Here is a 14,119-nt window from a genome sequence, read left to right as displayed (position 1 = left end):
CCGGGATAGCCAATGATCGGAATTTCATGCTGATTGCAATGGTATGCTTGGTTTATTTAATCGGATGCTATTTTGTGCAAATTGAGTGGTGATTGTAATTTTGGGTATTTATCCCAAAATTGTGTAATTTTGGTATTTAATCAGAAAATACTAGGGCGTAGGTTTTTAATGACAAAAATGTTTTTAGGCACTATATTAAATAATGGGATTTTTGAAAAGAAAGATATAGCATTTTGGCTCGGATCGACCGTGTACCCACACACGATTATTTTTATCGATATTTTTAACACGTTATTAGGCCATTATTTTTTAATTGAGGAATTGATGTGTAAAGCACAAGATCCTTGGCCAGGATTGATTTAACATGTATCAGCTTGTGTGAGCATTATTGAATCGTCAGCTTATGTGAGCAATGATCGTTTATCAACTTGTGAGAGCAACAATCTATTTTTCAGCTTGTGTGAGCATATAATTGTTATCTTGTGAGAGCAATATACTATATCAGCCTATGTGAGCTTGATATGTCAGCTTGTGAGAGTAATATACTATATCAGCTTGGGTGAGCTATAATATATATCAGCTTGTGTAAGCTACCATCATCTATATATCAGCTTGTGAGAGCTATAATTATCTATTTCAGCTTGTGTGAGTAGTAATGGTATTGAATCAATTGAATTGATAGATGGTATCGATTGGATTGAATGATTGAATGGATGGAATTGATTGGTTGAGATTATGAATTGTACTAACGTGCAGGAGGGAACTAAGGCAAGGTAAGTCTTCTAACTTGTGTGTATAGTTGCCTCTAGGCGTATTTCCTTCCTAGTTGGAGTTTAGGGGGTGAACTTGCCGAGACATTGTCTCACCCTATCGTGAGCTCAACCTTTTCAGGTCCTTAGATGGTAGTTCCTCCAAAATGTTTTGGTCAGCCTAAGAGGATCACCAAGCAAGTCACTGTTATCCTTGTTCCTGAGGGCAACGAAGTTTGGTTCTATGAACTCGTGAAACCATCGTCTGGGTCAATGTGGGTCTACCCTAAAGGGTACCCCATCAATTCAGAGCATGGTATCGTCGAGGGCTCAATGGACATAAAAGGTCCCCTACAAGATTTCGATGTCCCAGTTTCAATGTTAGAAGTCACTTTTGGGGAGGAGTACAACTGACCCTCCTGGTGGTGCAGTGGTGGACCCAAATCCCCAAGAGACCTCGGAGTTTTCAGTTGGGGATTCATCAACCTAGTGGGCTTGTAGACTTTTGTCTCTAAACTAGTCTATATATAAACCGGGGTGTTTATAAAAGTGTTTTGGTTGTGAATATGTTTCCTATTTTTCTATCCCGTGTTGGTTGTTGTCAAGGGTAATCATTCGCTTCCGCATGCGTAATAAAAATGATTGGGTCGGCAATGCGTCTTGGGACATCGCAAAATTTATCAACCACCGAGGGATGGGCACACGCTCAAGGATCGGGCGTGACATCCCCACCCGAAGTGGTATCAGAGCTGGTCGATAGTTTGAGTGATAAGGTGCGATGGTTTATGGGATAGTTAGTAGGAATGACCTTTGTTTTATGTTGGTGCATGTGATTGATAGTTGATTGGTAAATTGTTTTGTGGGGATTGCTCAACTTCTAATTTTGTGTGGAATTGGAAGGCAAGTTTCTGTAAAGAACTTGCACTATGAGTGATCAAGAGTAGAGGACTCCTAGGAAGAGAACCATTGGACCCGTTACTCGGAGTAGGACACCGGCGAGAGTTGGTACCCGAGGGAGTCGTGGTAGAGTGCCAGTTCAGGCTAGCGCTAGTGGTGTAGCATCGCCTCCTGTTGGTGTTAGGGTAGCAGCCCCTGGTGATCCCAGGATCGAGGGGTTATGCAAGTGCTTGAGACGTTGGGAGCACTGATGGGGCAACAAGCTTAGAATCAAGCCGCCGCCACTACCGCCGTCGCTACAGCTACCGTTATTGCTGCCATCGCCGCCACTTCTGATGCCGTTACCGCTACCGCACTTGCTAAAGTTCCAACTGGGTACGTAGTCATTAAGAGGGAGAGGCCGATTCATAAGCTCGTGGAGCAATTCTTGAAGCTGAACCTGCCGAGGTTCACTTGGTGTAGGAGATCCCGAGACTACATCGCTCTAGATCCAAGACCTGGAGAAAGCCTTTGCATTTCTGATGTGCACTAAAGAGGACAAGGTTGTCCTGACAATATACCAGTTGCAGGGTAATGCGAATACTTGATGGAAGGCCACCAGAGGCATAGTTTTCCCAAAAGGCGTATTCCCGGTATGGAGTGCTTTCCTCAGAACCTTTAACAGCAAGTATTTTTCGGGTAGCGCCCAAGAGCAGAAGATAGAGGAATTTTAACACCTCCATCAAAGGATGCTGACCGTAGATCATTATGAAGCAAAGTTTGTTGAGTTGTCTCAATATGCTCCAAGATTGGTGGAAGATTCCGGAAGACAAAGCTCGGAGGTTCATGAACGGCCGTCAACTAGAGCTGAAGAACCCGCTGGTGCCGTTTGATCTCAAGGATTACAATGAGGTATATGGTCGGGCCCAATTGATAGAGAGAAGTTTAAGTGAGCAAGCTGCCTTGTCTAGTTCAAGGTTCAGTTCGAACAGAGACAAGAATCGGTTTGGGAAGAGGCCCATGACCGAAGAAAGGTATTATGTCTCGCCCAATAGGAAAGGTGGGATAGGTAAGTCAGTGCCAAGTCAAAATGGTGCGTGTCACTTTTGTGAAAGGTGACATGGTTCAGCCCCATGCCATTTAAGGATGGGTGCTTGTTTCGAGTGTGGCCAGCCGAGTCACTTAGCTAAAGATTGTCCCAGAAAGTCGAGGGGACTATAGTAGTTACCGCCACCACCACCGATGGGTCAAAATAGAGGGTTCGCACCGTAGATATTGCACAATAGGGTGGATTGAATAGACCTCCAGCTTAGGGAAGAACACATGCTATCATGAGAGGACAAGCAGAAGACGCACTTGATGTGATTACAAGTATGGTTTTGTTGAATGACCGCGTTATTTATGCTTTATTTGATCCTAGTGCAACTCATTTGTTTATAGTTGAACAATTTGTTAAGCTGGTAAGATTGATTCCTGAGTTGTTAGAGTTAGTGGTTAACATATCTACATCGTTAAAGGATAAGGTGTTAGCTACAGTGGGTTATCCTGGTTGCAAGTTAGTGATTGGTGAGCGAGAGAGGAGGATAGATTTGTTAGTCCTAGCCATGTATGATTTCAATGTGATAATTGGCATGGACTAGCTCACCAATCAATGAGCTAAGATGGATTGCTATCATAAATCAATTCAGTTTAACCCGTTAGGGGGTGAAAATTTTGAGTTTACTGGGAGTTAGGGAGGACCCTCGATTTCCTTAATCTCATCATTTGAGTTGACCCGTTTGTTAGACAGGGATTGTTAAGGTTACCTGGCAACTATCATGGATATGACAATTGAGGAGTTGAAGATCAAAGATATCGCAATGGTTCAGGAGTTTCCAGATGTGTTTGCGAAAGAGTTATCAAGCTTGCCGCCAAAGAGAGAGAGAGAGAGAGAGAGAGAGTTTGTGCTCGAGCTAGCACCCAGGACAGAGCCAATCTCTAAGGCTGCTTACTGGATGGCGTTATCTAAGTTAAAAGAACTGAAGGTGCAGATGCAGGAATTGTTGGATAAGGGATTACATCCCAGTGCACACCTTGAGGAGCACCAGTTCTGTTTGTGAAGAAGAAAGATGGTTCGTTGCGTCTGTGCATTGACTATCATCAACTCAATCAAGTGATGATCAAGAACAAGTATCTACTCCTAAGGATTGATGACTTGTTTGACCAACTACAAGGAGTGTCAATATTCTCTAAGATCGACTTGAGGACAGGGTATCATCAGTTGAGGATCAAAAAGAAGGACATACCGAAGTCAGCATTTCGTACTCGATATGGCCATTATGAGTTCACTGTGATGCCATTTGGTTTGACGAACACTCTTGCTGCTTTCATAAATCTGATGTTCCGAGTGTTTAAAGAATACTTGGATCAGTTTGTGATCGTGTTTATCGATGATATCCCGGTGTATTCGAGAAGTTTAGAGGAGCACGAAAACCAATTTGAGGATGGTACTTCAAACCCTAAGGAATCATGAGTTATACGCCAAGTTCAATAAGTGCGAGTTTTGATTGACTCGTGTAGCATTTCTAGGTCACGTGATTTCAGACGAAGAAATCTCTTGAAGCAGTTATCAACTAGCCAAGACCGACGACAGTGACAGAAATCATAAGCTTTTTGGATTTGGCAGGTTACTACAGAAGGTTCATTGAAGGGTTTTCAGCTTTAGCGTCACCATTGCCTCGACTATTGAAGAATGAAGAGAAGTTCATGTGGACAGACAAGTGCGAATGTAGTTTCCAAGAGCTTAAGTAGGCGGTTGAGGGTAGCCCTTGCCACAGCCGCCTCCTCGCCACTAGCCCTTCCAACGGCGAAGGGGGAAGGGTCCGTTGAGGTCACCGACCCCATCAAGGGCGAGGGCCCATGAGCTCTCACCCCAGATTTAGGCGAGGGTCGCAACCCTCGCCGCGACCCCGCCGGAGCTGGGTGAGGGCTGTAACCCTCGCCTTAGTCGGCCGGGGTCGCCGGCCCTTGACCCGGGCTTGGCGACCCCAACCGACTCTACCCCTCGCCACTTTTTTTTTTAAAATATTTTTATTTTATTTTTAAATTTTTAAATAAATTTAGTTTTAAATTTAATTTAATTAGTTTTTATTTTAATTTTTTACCATGTCAAACGACATCGTTTTTGTATTGTCTAGCCATGTCAGCATGCAAAATAGCATCGTTTTGCATTGACTTTACCGGAAAATCGCCACATCAACATTTTGGTCGGAGTGGCATTTAAGCAATCCATTTTGCTTCGATTTTAGCACTTAAGTGTCATTTTTCTAAATTTTGGCACTTAAGTATCCCTCCGTGCCAAATTTTGGCATTTGGGGTGTACCTTTTCCGAGATATTTCCATTCTTAAGCATATACCTGAATTAACATTCTTCAAGACAATTAACCAACTCAATAAAATTTATGGAGGATGTAATATGTTGGGCAAAGCCCCTTGAAGTAAAGTGAGTGTTTTGTGAAAACTCTCAATGGCTTTCTAAACTCATCTTCTTCTCCAGCCTGGTAGGAACCTTTGAGAAATGTAGCTCGGATAGTTAGAAATGTTACCATCTTGGCATCTTTGAGTGTCTCTAAGCTCTGAACTAAATGTTAGAGTGGTTTATTTTCAAAAGGCTATCCCTGAAGGGCTTGAATGGGTGAGGTTCGCCTATTGTGGGAAGGCATACTTGCATGAAATTGACTCCGTCTTCCCTTAGTTCTAAGTCTAAGTCCATTCATGGTATTAGAGCCATGGTTTCATTTGTAACCAAATCCATTCCATGCTTTTAGTAAAGTCTAGTACTGAGAAGATCTCTTTACATCATGATTGATCCAAAAATACTTGAAGCACTAGTTTCTCTCGCCTCATCTCCATCTTCTTCAACCCCTTTAGATTTTCGGGTGTCAAATGCTTCTAGGATCGACTATCTCTATAAAGTCTCTCTTAGCGATGAAACCAAAATTTCTGAAACTCAACTTCCCCTTATGAACCCCTATTTCGCATTTGCTAAACCCACCTCATCATTTTCCCCCATCCACTCTATTCAACAACTCATCCACCAAACTCTAAAGGAAGTAAAGGAGTACATTAAGTCCTTCAAGTTCAACCAACATCCCATTCCAGCCAGAAAATGAGTATTTTGTTACCCTTCAAATTCTTCTAGAATTTCCCAGGCAATGGACTCAACAAGGATACTCTCATGTTCATTATGGAGTTGTTCGTCTTGCTCTTACTTTTCACATTCACAAGGGCTTGTCAGTTGTGGCAAGAATAGCGTTATTGGATATTCGGTTCTTAGAATACCAACATGCTTGCATTGATATTGTCCAAATCACTTTAAATGCTGAAACAGTCTTTGTAATCTTATATCCAAACTTCAACATCACTCTTTCAGACCCCCAGTTACTTTCGTTTCTAAAAGTCCAAGTCCAGCTCACCAAAACTCCTTAGACTACTAATTCTGTTGCAGCAACATTACACTACCATATGGTTTATCGAATGCAGAACCATGCTCTCGATTTGAATTTCCACAATGGAAATGAAAATGCTTTATTCATCTCCATGCAGAATGATCAAGCATCTTGCATTCATGTTCCCTAGCAAATCCCAAAAGAAAAGTTTGCCAAGCTCCTTCGAGAGACATGGATCACCAACTATGAAAAGCTGCATCAGAACAATAAGCCTTTACAGTCTTTAGATTCTGAATTTGTCAAAAAGAAAGATACCATTGTTTCCATCAAATTTGGCAAAGAGAAGGAAGAAAGTCTTTCTATCTTCCATACTCTCTTCATGATTGAACCATGTGATGCTGAGTCAATATCTAAGCCAGACCCCAAGAAGCTTGTTCAATATTTCCAAAGTAATGGAACCATGTCCATTACTACAAGGACCAATATGGTCACTGCTTCTAGGATCCTTTTTGTCAATGTTCATATTATATAAATTCTCCTGATGAAATAGACCTAAATGCAAAACACTCACTTTACTTCAAGGGACTCTACCCAACACATTACATCCTCCTTTCCTTTTATAAACATTGGGAGGTCACACACAAACAAGGACTATGCTCACTGGTCCTGTAACAAACAGAGGCTCCAGAAACTTCCAATAGGGAATTATTTTGGCGATATGAACAGTGACAATGAACAGTGATTTCCCTAGCCCACTACTACAGTGACTTGTTATAGTCAGCAGTCTCATCCGTCACGAGTATTGTAGTCATAGTCTAAGTTATCAGAGCTATGCATTACCAGAAGATGTTCTTCATATTTTTGCTCAAGTCTTATAAGTGAATTTGGTGAGAGAATTTGGTTTGACGAGGATGCTCCCTCTTGATTCTGGGAGGAGCCTGTAGTATCAGCAAGAATGTTTAGCTGAGGTGAATTAAATGGTTGAGCATAGTAGGAAGTGTCCATGCCTAGAGATAAGGACAAAGGTCCTTGATCATAGGGATTTTGGGAAAGAGGATCTCCCCATTGTGCATAAGGGTCTTGAGAGGACTATGCAGGGTCATCTGTGTCTATCATTTCTTATTCATGTGATGATGTAGCTTGTCTGAATTCCTTGAGTGCTTCCTTGGCTTTTGGTATAAGGTTATAATGATTCCATGCAGTGGGTACATTATAGTTCCATACATCTTCATAAATGATTTTATTTTCCTGACATAAAACTCTTTGAAGTTCTCAGTACTATTGCTCACAAAGAACCAACGTGTCTTGATTTGTAAAGGATTCGTAAATGCGAGGTTTATAGGATATGATACCTATACTTTGTGGAGCATTGGTGAAGCTACATTATTCTTTACAAAAGCCCATAAACATCAAAAGAATATAATAGAGTGGACTTCAGGGTTTGGTTGGATGGTTCTCAACTCTTGCTGTAAGAGCTACTTTTAGTGAGTGGGAGGATAAAACCAATTAAGGAAGGCTAAGAGGTTTCTGTCACTTTCTTTTCAATGTTTCGACCGAGTTTGAATATCCTAATGAGGTTGGCAATGAATTTTGTGGTTAAAATTTCAATAGCTATTAAATACTTATTGGTTAAGTACCATAATAACCATCTCAATTGATTAGGGAAGTCTTCTTCTTTCCAAATTAAATGACGTATGAACAGATAATTTGGATTTAATCCAAAATAATAAAGAATTGAACCTCCATGGAGTCTGAATAGACCTATGTGACATTGCCACATGAGGTTTTCCAAATCTTCAGTGAGGTTATCATTCTGGACTTGTTCAACAATCTCCTGAGGATATTGCCAGCTTGGCTAATCTCGTATTCTTTCAATCTTATACTTTTCATTGTGATGAAGAGTATGGAAGGCATGCCTCATGATGTACATGTTAATTTCTGCTAGATACTTTGGTCTTGACAAAAAGTCAACGATGACGTTTTTCTTTTCGACAATATGTTTGGTTTCAAAAGAGTATTTTGAAAATCATTCAGCCCATCGAAGCAATTGAGAATTTGAAATCTACTTCTGTTTGAACTTGGTCATCCGAGGAAAAGATGTCATGTCTAATTCTACTAGGAAGTGATGGCCGATGAGATGGAATTCAAACTTTTTTATTTTATTTTTCACCTTCAAGATTTATTTAAAAGTGGAGAGTGATAATGCATTTTAGCTTGGGAAAGTTTTCCACTTTTGTAAGCACACAAATGTCTCTTACCATCGATTTCTTCAAACAAGATGGCTGCCCAGTATTCATCATTGGCATCAGTTTGGAGAATTCTCTTCCCCGTTCAAGGGATTTGCAATGGAGGAAGAGTTTGCATAATCTCCTTAAGTTCAACGCCTATTTTAGTCTGATATTTTCCCCAAGGTGGGGGATTATTCTTCAGCATTGATTGCAATGGAATCAGCAATTTGGCAATATTTGGAACAAAGTCTCTGAGATAATTAATTATCCCAAGAAATTGTTGCACTTGCTTTGTCGTGAAGTTCTCTTCAAGAAATTTCAACAATTCCTAAGCAATGTGTGGACCTGGATAGTTTGTCCCTTTGTTGAGGTGCATACCAAGAAATTCAATTTCTGTCTGGGCAATACTCATCTTTCTTTGAGAAAGCATGATCCCATGTTTTTTTCACAATTTCTACAAACTGCCCAAGAAGTTAGCAGTGGGATTCTTCATCAGGGCTGTAAAGTAGAATATCATCAATATATATTGCCGCACTTGACAGGATTGATTGGAAGATTCGACACATGGCCTTCGAATAGATGGTGCAAAAAGAAAGAACTTTCCATTGAAAATGTTTTTGGTCTGTTTTGGATTTGTCTTAGGATGGATGCCCAATTGCCAAAATTCGGCTTTAAGATCAAATTTGGAGAAAATATGGGCTTTCGATAATCCGATGAAGGGGAGTTTCTAGAAGGTAGATGAAATTTGTCATCTTGAAGAAAAATGTTTAGGTGCTGATAATTTATTACCAGCCGCATCTTTCCTCTGTTTTGCTCAGCTTGTTTATTGACATAAAAGGTTTCACAAACTCATTGAGAATTTGAAATTTCAATAAGATATTGTTGCAACAGTTCTAACCATTCCTTCTGAGCAGCAGCCAGATATTCTAGGTTCATTCCCATATGACTTGCCTTGGTTGGATTGACGTCTTCATTTTTTTTTAAGGGAAGGCAAATAAAGAATTTCATATTTTTCCATAAAGGATGAAAACACTTTTGAGAGAATTCAGAATGGAATTCTAAATAGGATTTAACAACTTTTGCATAATGGGATCTAACATACTCATTTGGAGGGAAAAAAATCTTTAGTTATTGACAAATTCAGAGAATTGGTCCTTATATTTAAGATATTTTCTAGGAATGATACGAAGCTAAGAAAATCTGAGTCATAATGTCCCACCCAATGATCAAATCTTTGTTGAAAAGCTTGGATCCAAAGATTTTTGTGGTTATGGAACATTGTGAAAAAAACTGGACAATTACTGGGGTAGTTCTTACATTCATAAAAAAAAAAAATATATCTCTTAAGGCAGATTTAAAATATCGAACACAAGAAGTCCAATATTCTTCAGAAATAACTCTAGTGTCTAAGATTAAACAACTTGCTCCAGTATCTATAAGAGCAATGATAGTGATGGGTTTGACAAATTTTGAAGTAAAGATTTTCACAAGGAAATGTAGACAATGAAGTTGGCTTGAAAATATGTCAGGGTTTTGTTCTGAATAAGTGAGAGATATGTGAAAAAGGTCTTCAAAATTTGAATCTGAATCTGAATCACTTTCCAAATGAGTTCTTACAATCTACCCGTTGGACATAATCAATTAAGGAGATCTCGAGTCGTTTAAGGAATGTGATAATAGCACATCAATCCTACTCACCTATACAATCAGGATCTTGGTTTCCATAAGTAGAACCTTCCGAGTATACTTGTTTTCCAAGAGATCTGATTATCGAATTGATTTCAATAAGAATAATTGATCATAAAGTGCTATATCTAGGATCTTCCACAAACCATACGAATTGAATCATTGAAGATTAACTCGCATCTAAATAAGTCTTCACTTGTCGGTTTAGAATCTGTCAGTGAGGGCAGACTTTAAGATTAAAGTCTAATGGTCTTCAGATTTTGACAGAAGAGTCTAGATTTTTTCAAACTATAACACTTGAGTCTGTAAGTCTTCAGGTTAAACTTTCAAAAAGGTTTTGTTAGCTTCAAAACAATAAAGGAGTTTTCTCTAACAATCTCCCCATTTTTTATGATGACAAAACTTTCATGTAGATTTGAAAAATTTTGACCCGCAAAAAAATACTTAAACAAAACGTGATATCTTAAATAAGATGATTAGGACCTGGATGACTTTGATTCTGCAACTACAAAAAACATATTAGACCTGTAAAGTAAATATCTTATCCAGCCGCAATCTATATCACGAAGTTAAATACTGCAAGCATCTTTCACACTCTAACAATAGTCCACAGTCCAAAAGTAAACCAGTCCAAAGTCAAAAGTCCAAAACCAAACAAACCAAAAAAGTTATCAAAAAGAATCAAGCCAAATATGCATAACTCTCCCCCTTTTTGTCAACAACGAAAAATGGAGAAAGATTTGAAAAAAGAGTTTGGTAAAATTAGGGCTGCTTGGGGATGCGAACGATCTGGAAATCCCCCATAAATTTGACAGTCTCCTCAAGATTTTTCAAAGCCTCCTTCAGCTGTTGAATGTCCTCACCCTTTGCATTCTCCTGCACTTGAGTCTTCAGGGCTTGTAGCTGCTCTTGCAAAGAGTCTGAAGTTGACTTGAAAACTATCATCATGTTCTTCATCTCCAACTTGAATCCATATTGCTGACCCTTCAAATCCAAAATAAGATCCAGCAGTCTTTGAAAGTCTGTTGTTAGTTTCGATGTAGCACTGGGTCTAGTCGAATCAATTCTAGGAGTTTTGAGATGTGAGGGAACATCAATTGTTCAATCACCAGGACTTGGAGAGGATGCCTCAGGATCTGCTTCAGGATATTGAGAGGCATATACATCCTCTAGATCTACGGGAGATCTATTAACATCACTAGTGAAGACAGGTGAAGAAATACATCGCTTATCAGCAGCTCCCCCTATTTCTGTGTGTTCAGGTGGAGAAAAGTATTCTTCTTACCGTTCTTGGTCTTCTTCAGCACCAAGGTGATGTTGTTCTTCTCCTTCTTCTCCAAAAGCAGGTTCAAGAGAATCATCTTGACCCTCTTCTTCATCTTGTTCTCTCCATCTCTCTTCTTCCTCTATTCTTCCTTCCTCTTCCTCTGTTCTCATTGCTTCTCTTTCTTCATCTCTCTTCTCTGTCTCTTCTCTTTCTCTGTTTTCTGTGTCCTCTGGCCCTTTTAAGCTAATATAACTCTATAAATTATGTAAGGCAAAGGCAGAGAGAGTGATGTCGTCCTCATCCTCTTCATCCCGCAAGATGGGGGCTCTCCACTTCTTGATAGGTTCGCTTATGGGCTCTTTGCCTTTTATTTTTCCTGCTGTAGAGTCTTGTCGTGCCTTGACAGGGGACTTCTTCTTAATGCTCTCCAAAACCTTGTTTAGCTCCTCCAAACGCATCTTGGAAACCATCTTCAGTCCCACTACCATTGGAGCAATGGTTTAAACACATAGAATTTTAGGAGGCTGAATATTGAAATGTCTAAATAAGTGAGTAACAAGAGCAGAATAAGGAAGTTGCCCCTTGTCCTTCACCACTATCCTATACATGTGCATAAGAATAGTGTGAGGCATAGAGAACTTGAATCCAACCTTGATTGCATACATTAGTTTCTCTTCGCAGTTTGAGACATCAGTCTTTGAGGTGGATTTGGGTCTGAGACAATTGATCACAATCTTGTGAAGCAAAATATTTGAGGCAGTCATCCTAGCGTAAGAAATCCCGCCTTCAGCAGTCCTATCTCGAACAAGTTCCAAAGTCGCGTGACCAATAGACACACTGATTGGTTGGAAACTTCCTCTTTCCACCCCAATCACATAAGCCAGAGTGTCCACATCGACCACAAAATCTTTGTCTCTAACAGTAAAAGAGAATCTATTCGCATCTAAAAAGGATAGATTTGAATAGAAGTAAGCTATAAGTTCTGGATGAGCAACAGTTGTCTCAGAGCAAAAATTTTCGAGTTGAAGGAGTGCAAACTTCTATCTCAATTTTACATTCAACAAATCAAGAAAGTCAAAATCCACACTTCTAAGGTTCATTACCCCTAGCTTAAGAAGTTTAGAATAAGTCCTCTTGTGGTCCTTAGAACGAAAAAGATCCGTCCTTTCACCGCAAACATTTGCAACAACACCCATCCTAGGCTGAAAGTTGGTGTACATTCTTTCATCGTCATCTTTCCTTTCAGGTTGATTAAACGATCCAAACCATGGATCACTTGGAAAATTTGCAAAAGCCCTTGTTGCCGTACCAACAAGCGCAATTCCCATACTTTCCATTGTCCTCAAAAAAATGAGTCTCATTTATGTACCCTCTCTCACTCAAAAACTCATCAGTGAAAGTCATGGCAGTATCTCCCTCTTTTAACTTAGAGTAGAGTTTTAAACAGAAATTTAGGCTCAGAGTTCTTACAGGTTTAGCGTCTACAATGATCTCTTCTTCAGCATGTTGTTGTATAGGGTTTTGAGTCTCTTGCTGTGAAGAGTGACGCTGTTGAGAATGTTGTTGATTTTGCCGCTGTTGCTGAGGAGAGTCTTCTTCCTCGGTCAGATCAAAGTGCGTAAGACCCTCACGCATACATTGTGGTCCCCTGCTTGCGATTCTAGAAGACTTTCTTTGAGAAGACATTGTCACTTTCTTTGGGAGATTCCTCAAACTCGATCGCAAACAAAAGGTGAAAACTTTTTGGAATAAACTAAAGAGAAAGTGTGAGAAAGTGAAGTTCTGTATTCTAGGGTTTGAGAGTGAAAACAAAGAAGAAGAATCTCGACAGTATATAAAGCAAACGAAACGGAGTATACGAATCGTCACAAAGGAAAAATAAAAACTGCATTTTTGAAAATAGAAAACTACCGTTTTTGAAAAAGAAAAACCGCCATAAATTCAAAACTAGAAAAAGATAATTTCTAAAAATAAAACAAACACTTAGTGATTAAAAATGAACGTACCTTTTCAAAAACATCATCCGCAAGTTAAATTAATTATGTTGAAAAGGAATTAACTTATAGTCGTAATTTTGATTGCTCTGAATCTGACCATCTTCAAACTTTAACCAATAGAAGATATGATGTTCTGTAATGACCCAGACCCCACTGTGTAATATTGTCCGCTTTGGACACTGAGTCCTCATGGCTTTAAAACGCGTCACCTGGAGACAAGGTTGCACTCGGCCATTCCTTTCCCCAAATCGATATTGTTCACTTTGGCGGCCCCACAGTGGGCCCCTCACGGGTTTGTTTTCGGGCGCGGAAGCATACGTGAAATGCATCACATAAATTAGAGGGAGCCAAGCCTTATAAATTAGCCCCAGGACTCCCCCCAAGCGATGTGGGACTAGAGAGGACCCCCTTCCCCTTCCCTTTGGGCCGTCACACTCTCCACCCTTTAGGGGCACAGTGTCCTCATTGTGGCCCCATACGCGGTCGGAAGTCGACTCTGATACCATTTGTAATGACCTGGACCCCACTGTGTAATATTGTCCACTTTGGACACTGAGTCCTCACGGCTTTAAAACGCGTCACTTAGGGACAAGGTTGCACTCGGCCATTCCTTTCCCCAAATCGATATTGTCAGCTTTGGCGGCCCCACAGTGGGCCCCTCACGAGTTGTTCTCAATGCAGCGGAAGCATACGTGAAACGCGTCACACAAATTAGAGGGAGCCAAGCCTTATAAACTAGCCCCAGAACTCTCCCCTAAGCGATGTGGGACTAGAGAGGACCCCCTTCCCCTTCCCTTTGGGCTGTCACATGTTCAGTGTGGTGCGAATTGACTCAAATAGACTTTTCTCCAGTGGCTTTGTAAATATGTCTGCCAACTAATTCTTCGAG

At 40.2% G+C, this 14,119-nt stretch overlaps 1 protein-coding gene across 1 annotated transcript; it reads left to right on the top strand.

Moving 5' to 3' along the window:
• The first annotated feature begins 2,423 nt into the window (after positions 1–2,423).
• LOC120287187 lies at positions 2,424–4,137 on the top strand. The gene is made up of 2 exons (XM_039299899.1): positions 2,424–2,694; positions 3,839–4,137. The coding sequence occupies exons 1-2, from the start codon at positions 2,424–2,426 to the stop codon at positions 4,135–4,137; spliced, it is 570 nt and encodes a 189-aa protein (XP_039155833.1).
• Positions 4,138–14,119: the final 9,982 nt, after the last annotated feature.

This window comes from Eucalyptus grandis, chromosome 8, assembly GCF_016545825.1.
Source record: "Eucalyptus grandis isolate ANBG69807.140 chromosome 8, ASM1654582v1, whole genome shotgun sequence".
In the NCBI taxonomy this organism is placed as follows: Eukaryota; Viridiplantae; Streptophyta; class Magnoliopsida; order Myrtales; family Myrtaceae; genus Eucalyptus; species Eucalyptus grandis.
This window is presented reverse-complemented; position numbering and strand designations above follow the sequence as displayed.

What these genes read in the sequence shown, in the direction of transcription:
- LOC120287187 (XM_039299899.1), top strand. Translation starts at nt 2,424, where the DNA reads ATGCTCCAAGATTGGTGGAAGATTCCGGAAGACAAAGCTCGGAGGTTC. An exon ending in CAATAGGAAAGGTGGGATAG is followed by an intron (nt 2,695 to 3,838) that starts GTAAGTCAGTGC and finishes ACCAACTACAAG; the next exon opens with GAGTGTCAATATTCTCTAAG.